The 13,456-nt window shown below is 43.6% G+C and overlaps 1 protein-coding gene across 5 annotated transcripts in view; it reads right to left on the bottom strand.

The window, feature by feature from the left end:
• DLC1 (DLC1 Rho GTPase activating protein) overlaps positions 1–13,456 on the bottom strand; it is a 409,459-nt gene that overhangs the window by 36,668 nt on the left and 359,335 nt on the right. Inside the window, exon 1 of one of the 5 annotated variants that reach the window (XM_057537470.1) lies at positions 8,269–8,690. The exons of the other annotated variants lie outside the window; for them this stretch is intronic. Within the exon in view, the coding sequence (XP_057393453.1) occupies positions 8,269–8,305 (37 nt within the window). The 5' untranslated portion in view covers positions 8,306–8,690. Of the gene's footprint in view, positions 1–8,268; positions 8,691–13,456 lie in introns of those variants that run through there. 5 annotated transcript variants of the gene reach the window in all.

A 13,456-nucleotide genomic window follows, 5' to 3' on the forward strand; every position in this document is an offset into this window, starting at 1 on the left:
TTACAGAGAACTCAAAACCCTAGGTGTTTTTGCATATGTATATCTACAACCCTCAAACTAAAATTAGTCTTTATAGGAAGAAAACACTTCAACCCATAGAAAACTTTGAGTTGTACTTTGTTTATTGATCCTGTACATTTGTGTTTCAGTTAATAGCACCATCCTGGCATCTACCTAACCAGTGAATTGGGGGGTGGAAAGCATCTTGGAACTTTTCATGTTTTCTCTTTACAAATGAGGAAGCTGGTCCAAAGTTTAGGTAATTTGCTTAAGGTCCAGAGCCACCCAGGCCTCATTCCCGGTTAGAGAACTTCCTGCACACTGCAGTCTTGCCTACAAAGATCACCCTCACTTTTAAATCACTAGACTGTTTTCCAGTACAAGTAAGAACTGGGAGTTTTGAGGGAGTTCTCTTCTTAAGTTTTTTTCCCCCCTCCTGCTTGAGATTTGGAGGCAGATATGTTGCTTTCTAGTGAAGAACATTCCTAGAAATAACATAAAGGGGGAAAAAAGGACCTATTTCCCCCAATGATGTGATGACAACTTAATAAATGGCTCTGCTTCGAAAAACGGAAACCTTGGGACACACAAGGCAAACCTACACCTGAGATTCTGCACAGGAGGCCACACTCTAGCAATGCAGAGTTAAATGAATTGAAATCCCCTTTGGGGATCATTTAGGTCAAGTGTTTGCAAAACACAGTTTTTAACACACAAACCGGGAAAAAGCAAGTAGCTCATATCAAAAAATATATGCCCTTCCCTTGCAAAGGCAAACAACTCTGTATTCATTTAAGCCCAGGCATGACCAGGAGCCTTCAGGCACTCCAGACTTGAGTTGATCTAGTTATTTCCAGGAACAGAAAACATCTCCCAATGAATCAAAAATTGGCACTTACTATCCAGCACAAAATAGTCAAACTGAAATGAAAATAAACTATTAAGGAAATGGATACTGCATCATCACATCTTTCTACTTCATTTCAATCTGGGGTGGGGCAAAAAAAACTTCCATTTACACACACACACACACACACACACACACACTTCTAGTATTCTGCATCAAATATTTATGCATTTCAAACCATGCATTACTAAGAGAAATGATTTGAAATAGCTCTTTAAATACTAAGTCCTTTAAAGATGATAATTGGGTAGATTAAGAAAATTAATTTCAAGAAAGGAAACCATCTTAAACCAACTTTAAGGGCCTTATTTTTCTGAGCCTCATTTTTTTCATTAAGTGAAGTACATGGTTTAGGATTATATAATCCGCTTCCTTTTAAACTTATTTTTCAAGGCAAAAATACCTGGTCACAAACCTAAAATAACACCTACCTCCCTATCTTCACCATTAAAGACTGACAGGCTCATCAAGTCTTTCTTTTACATATGTTAGCAAAGCTTATTCTACTAAACAACCCCTCCCCAATCTTTGGCTCTTTCCCTAAGTTCTACAGTGTTATAGCACAGGAGAGATAAAATACTGTGCAAATTGTAGTGTTACAAAAACCTTAAGTTAGAAATAAAGAGAATAGTGAGAGATTCTAAAGAAACTGTTCACTCATATTTCAGTGCATCCTGACAGAGAAAAAAGAAGATCTAGAATTGAATGAAACATCAAGTTGCCTTATCAAAGACCAATGAAAATAAAAACATGGCAGATACTGGTTAATACAAGCAGATTTTAGCCACTCCTATGTCTAACCTCAAACAGGAAACACGACAGGCAGACCGCATTTTACTTTACTTTGTAGATACTGCAGTTTTTACAAAATGGAAGGTTTGTGGCAACGCTGTGTTGATCAAGTCTATTATTGGGGCCACTTTTCCAACAGCATTTAAAAAAATTAAGGTATGTATATTGTTTTTTAGACATAATGCTATTGCACACTTAATAGACTACAGTATAACATAAACATCACTTTTATACGCACTGGGAAACCAAAAAATTCATGTGACTTGCTTTATTCCTGTGGTCTGGAACCGAACCTGCAATACCTCCAAGGTATGCCTGTGTTCAATGTGACTTTCTCAGTTTTGTGTGAAAGGTGTAAGAAAAATAAGTATTACTGTTTTCTAGGTGAGCTAAAGAATTATTTTCATCAAAATTGCTCATGACACCCAGCCCCCCAAACACACAAAATCTACTGGTCAAAATGTGACTCAGGTCCATCTGTTTAGTTTAAGAACATTACTGGTTCTATAACATACATTTTTCCTACAAACACATTAAGATCCTTATTTTGTTGTTTCCCCGTTTTGTTTACACATGGGGGCAGGAAGGGGTCTGAAGTTCCATTCAACTCACATATGACCTTGGACTAGTCATTGAACTTCCAGGCAACTCAGCTGCCCCCAGTAGGGAAGAGGCAATGTTTTTCCAGGCTGCCTTTGCAAAGTTCTGGAATTTCACATGGAATGACTTTTACGAATGCATAAGCACAATACAAGATCCCTTTTTGGTGCCACACAGTTTGAAAAAGGGAGTTGTGAGGAGATGTCCTTTTATGAGTTGATGATTTCTCCAAACTCAGGAGGGCAGGTGAAGATGATTTCAGAATTTCTGCATCTTCTATCTACTTCGTCACCTGAGTGTGACAACGGGCATAGCAAGGCTGGACTGCACCTCCCAGGTCCCTTCCTCTCTGGCTTCCTAAGTGCTGCAGCCTGGGAAATGCTACAAACTCAGGGCGTGGAAAACTTTTGTCCCTCAGACATCCTCTAGAGACTCCTGCAAGGAGGAGGAAGGCGCCTTTCTGTCGAGCTGCAGGAAGCAGCCTCCAGCCCTCTCCACAGGACACTCAGAGGTGGGGCAGGGAAGAGAACAAAATATGGATGGGAGGTGTCAAAGGCATCTGAGGACTCCATGCACTGACCTCAGCCTTCAGTTCGCCTTTGATTTTTCTCCTGGGGGTGGGAGGGGGTAAGACGTGAGAAGGCCATCAAGTTGAGGTATGTGTGGACAGAAAAGGAGCTTACTTTCCACTATGAAACTCACTCTAGTAGCAGCATTTTAAAAAACAAGGATGAAGGATTAGAGAGAATGATTCCCATTGTGTGTTGGCTTGACTTTAGCGAGGAATAATATTTTACCTTTTGGTGCCCAAGAACATTATTTCCAGGTAGGTAGGCCTTTTCAAGATGCCATTCAAAATGTTTTCAGTGACGTCTGGGAGAAAACTTTCCCTTAGAAATATTATTTTGGAATACTTTCACTGAAGAAAGCACTGTTCAGTACAGTCAATAGGGGCTAGAAAATGGTATCCCAACCCCCTTCCCCAAATATTAAAGACAGAGGCTCGAGTTCTCCATTCATGAGGCCCCTGAGACAGGACGCAGAAACCACTCATTTGTCAACCTGGGACCCTAACATTACAGCTCTCTACCTACCAGCACAAGCCCCCTAGGAAACTGCAAAGTAATTGCAAGGCTCTATTTGGCCACCAAATATTGTTTCCTCAATTGAATCAACTCCTGCCAAATATATGTCCATAACTGGAATCTACAGCCACACACACCTGTATGAAATCCTAGCTATCATGTACAGTAGGTGATCTCAGGAAAGGTATTTAACTCCTCCGAGCCTCAGATTCCTCATCTGTAAAATGGGAATAATTATATCTACTTTGTGAGGTTGCTGTGAAGATTACATGTGACAATGAAAGCAAACTTCACAATGAATTTTAGCTTCTATAATGTTATTACTATTCTGTCAAAAGTCTGTGGATTTTTAATAAAAATTAAAAAGGAGTATCCACACTAGAGAAGGATGACTATTGTTTATGAGACTATAAAATATATATATATATATGTGTGTATGTATATCTATCTATATATATATGGGCTAAAAACTCAAGACTTTCTTCCTACCCATTGTTAATTATGATGGCAAGAAGGGAATAGCTAGTGAAAAAAATGTTAAGACACAGTAGACCTAATTAAAGAAGCCCCAGCAGGACTACACCCTACTTATCATTGATCATGATAATCCTTAACAACAACACAGGCTCCCACAAGGAAAAGTGCAAACAGACAGGAAGAGCCTTTCTCAGCTGGGAATCTTACCCCTTTTACATTAATTAGATTTCTGACTAATTTGAGGTGACAAGAAAACACCACTGATTGTACTCACTCCAGCCATCCATTCCTATAAAACATATTTTAACCCTACAGCACTGTCCTTCTTAAAATAGTAAGAATTACCCTCAAGTCCCGGAACTCCTCCCTACACAATGGCCACACAATCAGATACACAGACAGTTGTGAAAATCCACTGCAGAAAAGCATTTTCCTCCTAATTTCACAGCCATGGAAAAGAGGCACTTGGGACTGTGCTTTTTAGGACACAGTGTTGGATATTTACACTTTATGGTTGAGTGTAAGTTCCCCCTGACCACCAGCAATGAGGACAATTTTTGATGTCTTGAATGCTGTATAGATTACTCCTTTGTGTTGTAGCCCCACAATGCCAAAGTAAGTATCTTACAGGTAAACCCAGCTAGAATGAGCACTCAGAGAAACTCAGAGAAATGACTAAGTTTAGAAATTAAATTCTCTCTCCTCCACTGGATTCCAACTCATATAATTCTAAGCATTAGACTAAGCCAACTTTAAAAATGAAAATCACCCTTCTCCACAGGTCTGCTTTATAATTTCAACAGGCTTGGCATGACGTGAGCCTCCCTGCCGGTTGCACCATGGGCTAGCTTGTGCTATAATGTTCTAAAGCACCGAGAATTCGGTCTTCAGCGATTTGGCAATGTCCAGGGAGGAAGGGGAAACATCTGAAGTTATTTTTACTTTTGCAAGTCCTCTGGTTGTACAGGGTGAATGCTAGGGTGGGTCAAGTATTGTCTGGAACCTTCAGGGTCTTTTTTTTTTTTTTTTGCATGGCCTCATTTCCGTCTTCCTGTTGCTAGGAAGGAGAGCTAAGCATGAGAAACGCGTGTTTACAATACTGGACCATCCTGTCTAGCACAAGGCTCTCTTCAGAAAAGTACGATTCACTTCACCCACTGTACTTTGGATGCCCCCACTCTTCTGAACCAAATCACCCTCCCCTGAATATTTTCAAATTGCTTATTTACCCACCTAAGTCATAAAAATACCACTCTCATTTGAACGTTGCATCATGGCTTAAAATCTCCATGGGGACACCAAGGGAAACCCAAGTACTTATTTTTGTATTTAAAACCACCTCTTGGAATCCCACCAAGCTTCTGATTGCAAGGCATCTCACTGGGGCCTCCCATACCTTCTTTAAAGCCCCACACTAGTTTTACAAGGAAGAGTTTAAGTACCATCTACATTTTTCACCCACTTCACAGTGATAAATTGTTTAATCATAACATGCTTTTCTATTAATCTGGTATATTTTCCGGAAGCAACCAAACATCCCCCTTTAATGTAAAAACGCCCTTAAACTTTGCTTGGTCTTTGGTTTTTGAACTACAATATAGAACAATAACAAAATAAAGAAAAAAAGGCTTTAGTTTTAAAGGGGCATCCGGTCTCTCAGAACCTTTGCTCCAGAACTATAGGAAAATCCTTTGATTAGTCCAGTGTATTAAAACTTGGAACACCGCCTTCACTTAGCCATAGTTAATTGCTTAACAGTTTAACATTTTCATCCTTTAAGGAGGTAAATGGTGTTTCTCATAAGATCCACAATTAGGAAGTTAAGACATAAGTAAGTCACTGAAATGATGTTTCTCATCCACTCTAGGGAAAGATCAGGTTGGAAGCTACTTAATCTCATTCTGCGGAAACCAAGTCAGCCCCCTTTCTTGAGCTTCCAGTAAGTTTGGTGTAAGGCAGCGGTCCCCAACCTTTTTGGCACCAGGGACCGGTTTCGTGGAAGGCAATTTTTCCACAGACCGGGGTGGGGGGATGGTTTCGGCAGTAATGCGAGTGATGCGGAGCGACGGGCGGCAGCAGATGAAGCTTCGCTCACTCCCCAGCCACTCACCTCCTGCTGTGCGGCCAGGTTCCTAACAGGCCACGGACCGGTATGGGTCCGCGGGCCCGGGGTTGCGGCCTCCTGGTGTAAGGTGGCTTGAAATAAAATAAAATCTGTTTTTGTCAAAAGCAAACTTTTAGAAACAGCTGGGAGAGAAAGTCTGCTGTGCTTCATTTTAAACTCTGAACAGTAGTGCTAATGAAAAAAATATGCACCTAGGATTGGACCACGCTGTAAATCTGGCAGGCCACAATAAAAATTAATACACGCAATCGCCAACATCTTCTCAGAAAACGTCTCCAAATAACGTCTGAACGCACATCTGCTAACTATTTGACACTCATTTCCCAGGACTTTAGTTCTATTATGGGGGCTGTTGACTTACGGGGCACCCCTCGGACCATCTGCTGCAGTCTGCAAGCCAAGATGGCACTGAGTGCCTCCATTAATTCCACACTTATGCTCGGCAAATTATCTCTGCGGAGGACCAGCCTGCAGTCCAGATGGATGCTGAATTAGTCAACCTCTTGGAGCTGCTGATAGATTTACATCCAGAGTTCTGCTGGGCTATTATTTTCCCTCATCCCTTCAGCAAACAGAGTTTTGCAAAAAAAAAAAAAAAAAAAAAAAAAAAATGTAATTTGAGACTCAGTATTCTGCCTTCTCCATAGCTGTGATTTTTTTCCATCCAAGTGCGTCATATATTCCGCCCTCACGCATCTTTGCATAACGGATGGCTCTGCCTGGACTGCATTCCTCCATCTCACCGGCAATCACTGAGGCAGCTTCTGAATCCTAAGAATGTACCCATTTGCTAACCAGGTTGAGTGTAAAATGACTCAGTCAACGCAAGCATGAAGAAAGGTTTTCTTCTCCACAGTACAGACTAATGACTATATGCAGGGGTTTACTTCTACACTAATTAGCATAAATTGGGTACTGAACATCAGTCCCAGACACTGGGCTAAGCCCTTGTATTAGCTCGTTTGATCCTCAGCACCTCCCCACGCAGTAAACAGTTATTACCCCCATGTTGCAGATGAAGGAGGTACAGAGAGGTCCTGTCAATTCCCAGATTCGCCCAGCAAGCAGGCTGCAGACCCAGGATTCCCACCCCGCCGGCCTCACTCCGGGCTCGCTCTGACTCCCCTAGAGACAGGGGCTGTGCGCTGGGAAGTAGCGCGGAGACAGTAAGTTACACGTGGCGGCGTCGGTTTGCCGTGGCCAGAGGTGTAACTCCTCCCGAAGGATCAAAGGCTCGGCCCGCGACGTTGGAGGTGGGGACAGGGACACAGAGGGGGCCAGGGGTCCAAAAGGCCGTCGCCTCGCTACGGAAAAAGCCGGATCGAGCGGTGCGCTTCCTTCCTTTCGCCGGCCCCGGGACTCTCGGCGCGCGGGCGCCTCCTCCCGAGCCAAGGGCGTGGGCGTCTCCATGGGGCATTTTAGGAAACCCAATCCAACGCCCCAGCACGTGAAGGCATAGCCTTCCAGCAGGCGCCCCACATGTTGGACTGGCTAAACACCTTCAACACTCTCCAGGGGCCAGCAGCCACCAAAGCGAGACTTTCCTGGCTAAGCCTGAGTTATTTTCCAGAGTCTAAAATACTTGAACAAAGACGGCTGGAAATTAAAACAATTTTTTGGTGAATTTACTTTAAAGTAGTTAAAAAAAAAAAACTTTCCAAGGGTCACTACGGTCTAAATATCCCTAAATAAGATTCTCAAGGGAGTCAACGCTGATTTTGGACTTGTATGGTGAAAGACAGCAAGTACCGAGCCCGGAATGGTCCTCGAAGGGAGGAGAGTAGAAACAAGGTCGCGCCGCGACCCTCAGAGCCAGAGGCCGCCGCCTGCGATTTAGAATAAGAATAGAAGGGCCGCCAGCGCGGCTGGGCAGAAAGCCAACGGGTCCTGCGACCCCAGACCGGCCCTTCGCCCCCAGCCCGGCCTGCTCCCCAAGCCCGGGCGGGAAGTTATTGTGGGTTTCACTTCATCAGTCACGGTCGCCTTCCAGCCCGCAGCCCTTCCCGGAGCCCACCGGGCGCGCCGGCCTGCGGCCCCCAGGGGTCATTACCCGAGATTAAGACCTCCCTCTCCGAACTACGACCCTTGTTTTCCCCACACTCCACCTCCTCCACTCCAAGAAACTCGAGCGACTCGGTTCCGAGACTCCTCGGAAAGCGCTGCAAAATCACAGAACGTCAGGCACCGACTTGACAAGGCAGGGTGACATTTCCTCCGCGGCGGGTCCCCTCCGCAGCTGGCTCTTGCGGCCGGCCTGACGGCAAGGCACAAGTCTAGCTTACGTGTTAGGATCATGGTGTCCGGCTTCTCTCTGCACATCAAGTGCGGCGGGGGACAGCGGGCGCGCAGTGGGGAAATCGAGGCAGCCCCACGCAGCTCGGCTCCGGCGCCCGGACCCACGGCGGCACCCGAGACGCGCGACCCAGCGGTCCTCAGCGCATCCTTACTCGCCACTCCGGAAAGAACTTGGTGTCTGCCCGATATCGAAAAGGGAGAGCGCTCAGGGAGCTGGGCGAGAAGCCCGGGACCGCTGGCTTCCCGGGAGTTTGGCCATGGCCAGGACCAGAGCGAAGCTTCCTCGCACGAGCCGCTGGAGAGCTCTGCCTCCCGCGTAGCCAGCCGGCCGCGCCCTCCCGCAGCGCCCACCCCTGAGTGGAGGGACCAGGCCCTGCGCCTCGCCTCCTCCCCGCTACCAGGGTAGCCAGCAGCAGCCTCTCGCAGGCTTCAGGCCCCACCCCGCTCTCCCGGCCCCGCCCCACCTCGAGCTCAGACACCTCCCCTCCCCTCCTCCCCGCGGCCCGGCTTGCCCGCCGCCGCCTCAGGCAGTCCCCTGGCCCCGCCCCTTCTAGCTCCGCCCGCCCCGCTCCTCCTCCGCCAGGGGCTGGAATGCTTTCCTCCGGCCTGCAAGTCTGCAGGGGGAAGCCCCTAAAATTCTCCAACTATCGGCCTTGGGGCCAAAGACAAAGGCTGGACCCAGGAGGCGTTTACTTGCTGGGGAGGTCTGGGCTCCACACTGGGACACCGCGCACTTTCCCCCTCATCTTTTTCTTGGTAGCTTTGCACACTTTTTTTTTTTTTTTTTACCTCTGTTATTCTGCCTTTCATCCTGATGGGAACCGCATAAATTCCTGGGAACGGAGGCGAAGTGGGGAGGTAGGGGTGAATCAGTGTTTCGTCATGTGTAAAATGGGGAGAAGAGTACCTGTCCCTGGGACAGTCATCATTCATTGCTAAGGTGCACAGGGGTACAGAGCAAATGTAAATAACTGACACTGTGGTAGAGAGGGACAACTTATACTCAGCACGTGCTGACTCTGCAGTGTGCAGTCAGAACCAGTGTTTGCCAAACCAAGGCCCTTGGGCCACAACCCAGTGCAGCTCCTGGAACTGGTAGAGTGGACTCTAGACTGCAGAATTAGAATCTCTGATGTTGAGAATCTGCATTTTTTACAAGCCCTCAGGTGATTCTGGTGCACTGTAATTTGAGGACCCCTGATATAAAAGGAAGCCTCATTTTAAAAGATCACAACTGACTATAATCTTTGTAAGATTTTTAAAAACTCAGACCAGGATTGCATGAAAATTTCCTTTGGGGCTAATTGATGCTTTCTGCCTATTACCGCTGCGCAAAGAAAACTATTAACCTAAACTCATTCATTCAACAAATATATCCAGAGCATTTATTTACCACGTGCCAAACACTGTTCTAGGCTCTGGAGATATAGCAGGGAGCAAAAAATATAAACATCCCTTCCCTTCTAGAGTTTACTTCCTAGTGGGGAAGATGCACAATAAACAAAATAAATAAGTGAAATATATATAGTGTCTTAGATGGAGATATATAAAGGGGAGGGGATATGGAAGCTTGGAGCAGAGTCTGTTTTTAAGTGGGGTTAAATACAAATGGGAGAATTTAGTCTCTTGATTATAGTTTAAAATGTATTGATTTCATAGCTGTGTCTTAGTTGACATACACAAGACTCTTTTTCACCTCATTTTTTCAAAAACAAAATAAAAACACCCATTTCACCACTGACTTCCTAATTTACCCAAACCAGAATTGGGCTCTGAAGAGTGGCATCTCTGGAGGGCAAAGGGCTCCTTTACTTAACAGGTATTTCCAGGGCTTTTACCTACTTAGAACTGCTGGGGACACCAAAATAAGCAAGGGCAGGCCCACCTCTGCCTGCTCAGAGTTTAATCTACTGAGGAAGCAACAGGGGCTTATGAAAAAGCGGTGCTGTGAGGGCCCCAGGAAGTGGGGACCTGACCTGGCCCAGGAAGACAAGAAGAGGGAGCTTCCCTCTGAAATTTGGGAGCTGGAGGAACTGTCAAAACACCCACAGTTGCCAGCAAAGGGGAATGTGATTCAGGGGATACTGGAAAAGTAAAGGCAAGACCTTTCAATTCCCTGTATGACTGTGTTGAGGAGTTTTAAAAATCCTTAACAGCAATAAACAGTGAGAAGCCACTGTAAAGGAAGAAGGCATCCCAGGATCAGATTTGCATTTTGAAATCTTCATTCAGGCTGCAGTGCGTACTTCGAACTTAGGAAATAGGAGTATACCACCTAAACTTCTCTTATACACTAACTTCCCTTATTTATTAACAATCCAAACCTCAAAGTTACAGATATTCTAAGCATCTCCTCCAAAGCATATCAATTCTCAGAATAAATTCTTAATATTTATTATTAGCTGGGTGAAGTTGTGTTTTAAGTGAATTAGGTTTCTAGGAGTCTGTGCAATCTTGATGTACCACCTGCCACTAAGTATTCATCTTTCCAGAATAAAACCTGCTAATCTTTTTGTCTCTTCTTGTTCAAGCCTCATTCCCTTTTCCTTGATCACTGACGTTGTCTCCTCTGGATTTTCTCTCATTTCATTCCCTCTCTCTGGAGGTTTGTGTGATATGGATTGCTCATCACCTAGTAATAATAATTCCCGGCACATTTTCCTTGGTGATGCATTGGTCTGCATTTGACCTCCCCTGAATCTCATCATTTTCTTCCATTCTTTGGTTTATTGACACAGCCTGTGACCTGGGCCAAATCCCAAATTTTATTTTTTAAATTCTTACTCCTGTTAGAAATGGACATGCTACATTTTGAAAACTGCTACACTTGTAGAATATGGTTGAAAGCAGGCCTTTTGGAACAGGCCACTTACCAGCTGTGTGATGAACATATTATTTAGCCTCCCAAACTTCGGTTTCTTCATCTTTGAAAAGACAGGTTTAAACAGTGCGTATCTCATGAGGTTTTTAATGAGGATTGAAAAAACTCATGCACATTAGTGCTTAGCACATAATAAGCACTCGACAAGGCTAGACATTATTATTATATATTACTAAGTGCGCACATCAAACTAAGCTATGCAATTAGTATTTAACTAATCATCCAGGAGAAGATGAAAACAAAACAAGACCTTGACTTCAACCTTTGTGAATCTGAGGAGCCTTTACAAACTGGGGGAAGGAAGAAGTGAAAAGTCATTAAGAGTTAAACAAACAGTGGTCCCTTCCAGATGAAGGAGGGTCCCCAGGACAGCGCAGAGTCCTTCCTCTCCATTTAACCTTCAACTCATCACCCGTGGTTTCATTTGTCTGTCATTGGAAGATGCCATTAGACTGGGTTTGTTAGCTGATGCATGACATGAGATTTGGGTATTGAAACACTGGACTGTAAGAGGCAGAGATTAATGTAGCACATTTCCCAGCCCGCAGTATATATGGTCTTCTGATACCCCTTCAATACATGAGAATAAAAAGCCGTCACAAATTACACCAAGTTTTGTTGCTACTGTTGTTGCTGCTGTGAAGTATTTGCTCTCAACGGAGGTTAAAAAAAACAACAGAAAAAGATTTGACATGAGGACCTGCGCTGCTGCTGTTCACTTCCTGCCATGCTCTTCTCAGCTGAAGCATCAGTTTCAGAAAGCTATTCACAAGGATAGCTGTGCCCTGTCATCTACATGGATGTTTCCACATTCAAGTGTTGTATTACCAAGGCCACAAAAATCACAGAGCGAATTCCTAAGCTGCATGACAGAAGGCTGAGTGGCTAAGTGGGCTACTCTCTGGTTCCTACTCTATTTTAATGATTACTATGAGATATCATTGATATTGTCCAAGGGCATTTGTCCTCTTGCATTTTTTTCCACATTTTTTCCATTAAAAAAAAAAGGAATAAAACTTAGGTGTCTACAGGCACTCAGGCAGGTAATGCTGGTGAGGGAAGCAAGTCACAGTGGGATGGTGAAAAGTGAGGAACCCAGAACCCCTCCAAGAAGCAGTGCCACTCAGGCTCACTTGGTTCTTGGCTGTGTTAACACAGCAACCCATTGTTCTGGGTTTAGAGATTGTTTTTCAAGAGCCCATAGATTTCTAAATTTTTATACCACACATCCCAGTTTTTAGATGCTGGCACTAATTAAAAAAAAACTGAAACACATACCAAGTAATTTCAACTTTGGGCTTCATTTAGTCCTGGGGCAACTAGTTTAAACTCTGCTCTAGTGATAGGAGCCAAGCAATCTCTTTGGAAATTTATTTCTCTCCCACAGGAACTAAAAGACTCTGATGCTTGGAAAATGTTGTAATATAATTTGTGTTCAATGGAGCATTGTGAAATGAGTGTGGAAAATAGTTTTTTATTTGTAATATTCAAAGGAAATATGACAAATAGTAGAAAGTTGTTAAAATAATTTGTAAACAGTATCCAATTCAGAGAAATAATTAAATTTGAAATTTAATGGTTGTCCTTAAAACATTCATTTATGGTTAAGCTTCCATGAACCAAGTCTGGGTTCTTTCCCCACCGTCTATCCTGGTATTTATTTAGTCTTTTCAAAAATATTTGAAACCCAGATGCCAGGGGTGTAGGATGGTGAAAGAGGAGAAAAAGCAAGGGTTTAGGAGGTGAGATAAATTAGCCTTCTTTTAATTTTACCTAGAATAGCTCTCTTATTCAGTCAGACCTTTTTTTGACTACATCTTTTGAACAAGTGAAGTTTAAAATATGGGGAAGGTTAACTTAATCTGTCAGTGATAGTTTTAGTTCAGAGCGGGGAGTCCCTTGTTCCTGCATAAATGTGATATAAATCTACTTTCTGAATAATCACTTAAGCCCCAAATATGATCTAGCCTGGCACAGAACTTTTATCATTCAACAACAATTTATTAAACCCTAGAAAGGCAGTGTGCTGATGAAACAAAATTGAACAGGAATAAATAAGTCCTGAGATGTCATGTAGAGCATAGTAACTATAGTTAATAACACCGTATTGCATATTTGAAAGTTGCTAAGAGGGTAGATCTTAAAAGCTCTAACCATAAGAAAAAAAGTTTTTGCAATGATGTGTGGTGATGGATGTTAATTAGACTTATTCTAGACTTACTGTGGTGATCATTTTGCAATATATACATATATTGAATCATTACGTTTTATACCTGAAACTAATATAATGTTAT

Source organism: Balaenoptera acutorostrata, chromosome 21 (assembly GCF_949987535.1).
Source record: "Balaenoptera acutorostrata chromosome 21, mBalAcu1.1, whole genome shotgun sequence".
NCBI classification, from domain to species: Eukaryota; Metazoa; Chordata; class Mammalia; order Artiodactyla; family Balaenopteridae; genus Balaenoptera; species Balaenoptera acutorostrata.